This window comes from Aphanomyces astaci (genome assembly GCF_000520075.1).
Source record: "Aphanomyces astaci strain APO3 unplaced genomic scaffold supercont1.61, whole genome shotgun sequence".
NCBI lineage: Eukaryota > Oomycota > Saprolegniomycetes > Saprolegniales > Verrucalvaceae > Aphanomyces > Aphanomyces astaci.
Genome location: NW_009798324.1, coordinates 380145 through 383287, shown reverse-complemented (window position 1 = coordinate 383287; position 3143 = coordinate 380145). Strand labels below are relative to the sequence as shown.

At 37.3% G+C, this 3143-nt stretch overlaps 1 protein-coding gene across 1 annotated transcript in view; it reads right to left on the bottom strand.

Annotated features, from left to right (window-relative positions):
• Nucleotides 1-3143, bottom strand: part of H257_14744 (hypothetical protein) — a 7187-nt gene that overhangs the window by 1074 nt on the left and 2970 nt on the right. The window contains exons 7-15 of the mRNA XM_009842630.1: nucleotides 2764-2866; nucleotides 2352-2426; nucleotides 2162-2256; nucleotides 2078-2109; nucleotides 1855-2025; nucleotides 1491-1579; nucleotides 1234-1314; nucleotides 483-610; nucleotides 77-364 (exon numbers count right to left, since the gene is read on the bottom strand). Of these exons, the coding sequence (XP_009840932.1) occupies nucleotides 77-364; nucleotides 483-610; nucleotides 1234-1314; nucleotides 1491-1579; nucleotides 1855-2025; nucleotides 2078-2109; nucleotides 2162-2256; nucleotides 2352-2426; nucleotides 2764-2866 (1062 nt within the window). The remainder of the gene's footprint in view (nucleotides 1-76; nucleotides 365-482; nucleotides 611-1233; nucleotides 1315-1490; nucleotides 1580-1854; nucleotides 2026-2077; nucleotides 2110-2161; nucleotides 2257-2351; nucleotides 2427-2763; nucleotides 2867-3143) is intronic.

The window sequence follows — 3143 nt, the reverse complement described above, 5'->3', positions numbered from 1 at the left end:
ATATATATATATATATATATATGAAACCATCCATTACCACAATATCCACTAATATATATATATATATGAAACGTACCCCGTGGGCACGTTCTTCTTGGTCGGGTCTGTGCTAAAGCTGAGATGGGTTTTGGCCATACAAATGGGAAGCAAATCGTAGCCACAGGCCGTAAACAACTGGATTTTTTCCAGCGCAAGCGGGGAATACGCGACGGCGTCGGCGCCATAGATCTGTTTGCATACACTTTCCACCTTTTGCTCGATGGAGCACTCGACCGGATACAAAAATCGAAATGCGTTCGACGGTGCCGCGCACGCCGCCGCCACCGCCTCTCCCAACGCCACTGCCCCCGCGCCTCCCTTGGCCCTATATATCAAGCAATTTTTGGCTATTTTTTTGTATTTTTTTGTATGTTTGGCTATTTTGGCTATTTTTGGCTACTTTGGCTATTTTTTGGCTATATTTTGGATAAATTTGGACATACCAGTGGTTGCACTCGATGGCTGCCGACGCCCCAGCTTCCAATGCTTTGGCTTGGACGATTTCAATCTCACGGTCACTGTCACTTGCAAACCGGTTCACAGACACCACCACCGACACGCCAAACTTGAGCTACAAAGACCAACACTCTGTCTCGATCCGGGTCTAGTATTACTAGTAGTAGTAGTCGTAGTACTCGTCATACTTTCAAGAATAGAGTGCCTCGCAACACACATTGGAAATATATATGATTTTGACAGGTGAACAATGTCGAGTGAACTTCATTTGTTTCTAATTGTTTTGTGAAACGAATAATCCACAAATAAAATCAGTCAATAAGAACACTAAATTAAGGCGAAACTCGATGGTTTGGGTACAACCAAAGGCCATGATAATATATATATATGAATACCACCACCACCAATATAACAATAATCCGAATGCTTCAATATGTTGGGACAAACGATATCGTGGTTGGTCTATTGTCACGAATCAAAAGAAGTTTATAAATACTTCAAATATATACAATAATACTATATATTATTACTAAGTGACAATGCACTCAAATATAGGCCATGTTGTAGAAACGGTATTCCTCAACACATATATTCATATTCAACAACCCTGCACCATATTTTAATAAATATACACCAACGTGTGAGCTTATTATGTAAATAGCACTTGATATTATTTTTTGAAGAAAAAATATTAATAAATCGATTTAACCGCTACAGGTATACTAATAATAAACGTACCGCGTTTCGAATGTGCTGCATCATGTTGGCACATCCTGTCGTGACCAACTCGACGTTTTCGTCCACGTACACTGCGTCCAACTAGAATATATATATATATATGTAGTGAAGCGTTGAATACGATCTATGGCTTGGATACAAATATATGATTTATATATTTAATCTACAGAGTTTATATATATATATATATATAAAACTCTGTAGTTCAGATGTATGGCTTGGATAGAAATATATGATTTATATATTTGAGTCATTACCGGTTTGCCAGCAGTCACAGTCGGGCCACCTCCGTGCATCTTTAGCGCACGCACGGTTGCCACGAGCACCACACATTGAGGAATCAATCCTAATCATCACAACCAACAAATAGTCATAGTTTGACAAATATATATATATATTCAGTCTTTAGGTAGTAATTATATATATATATATATGTATACCACCCATCCATCCACCACTCTCGAAATATAGTTTGAACCAGTCCATACAAACACCAAGTCAACATCACCATTTGAACCTCCAACGTCCGGCAAGGTGCTCCACCGAATTATAGTAGATCATACATATATATATCCAAAAATACCTCTCATCCAAGTCGATAATATATATATATATAAATACCACTGGCGCGACATTTGATGTCAAAGAACTTTTCCATGCCAATATCTGCACCAAAGCCAGCCTCCGTGACCACAATTCCTTCCGGACCGACTAATTTAAGTGCGATTTGGTCGGCGATAATGGATGAGTTGCCGTGCGCAATGTTGGCAAATGGCCCCGCGTGTACCAATACTACACAATAATACATATAAATATATATTTATTTATTTCATGGTGGTACTACCTGGGGTTTGCTCCACGGTTTGCATCAACGTGCTGTAAATATGTTAAAATATATTATTATTTCCCGTAGAAATATTATACGTACGGCATGATAGCATCCTTCATCAAGGCAGTCAAAGCGCCGCCGACTCCCAAATCGTCGGCTGTCACTGGGACTCCAGCCCTGCTCATGCCAATGACCTGATTCCCACATGATAAATATATATATTGAAACGAATGAAAATAAAATGAATATATATATATATATATATTATTCTTGCAAGACGCGATCGTACCATCCGACCCAACCGCTCGCGCATGTCCGTCAAGCTTGTCGCTAACGCCAACACGGCCATGATTTCACTGGCCACCTAAAACGTACACCAGTTCGTTTCAAATATTTAATATATTATATACATATGATTAAACCAGTTTGTTTTAAATATTTATATATATATGAAGTATACCAGTTATTCATGTACAAATATAAATGTATTATACCAGTATATTCAAGTATATATATATATGAGCCATACCAGTTATTCAAGGACAAACCACGTATACACTATAGAATTCCATAGAAACGTATCTAATAGCACAGAAGTAAACTTTGGTACAATGGAAAAGACTTTTATATGACCAAATAGGCTCGGTTCATACATATATAAATATATGGAAACATATAAATATATATATACTAAAAGTTACCGTGATGTCAAAACCAGTGTTGCGGCCGTGTCCTTGTTCCGTGGGAGCTTGGCCAATTGTGATCCCGCGCAGAAACCGGTCGCACGTGTCCAGAACACGGTTCCTAATATTCATAATATTATTACTATTCGTCATTTTAAATATATATATCTATATAATCTCATCATCTTCCACACAAGCATATATCGGTGAAAAAAACAAATCATCCACGAGTCGCCTTGACCACAAATCTACAATCTATTGAACTAGACTGTATCGAAAAAACTATACCATAGATCAACCTCAAAGTATCAATACCATATCTGTCAATATATATATAGATAGATAGATCAAATGAAAAAAAAAATATATATAGATATATAGATAGATAAAATGATATA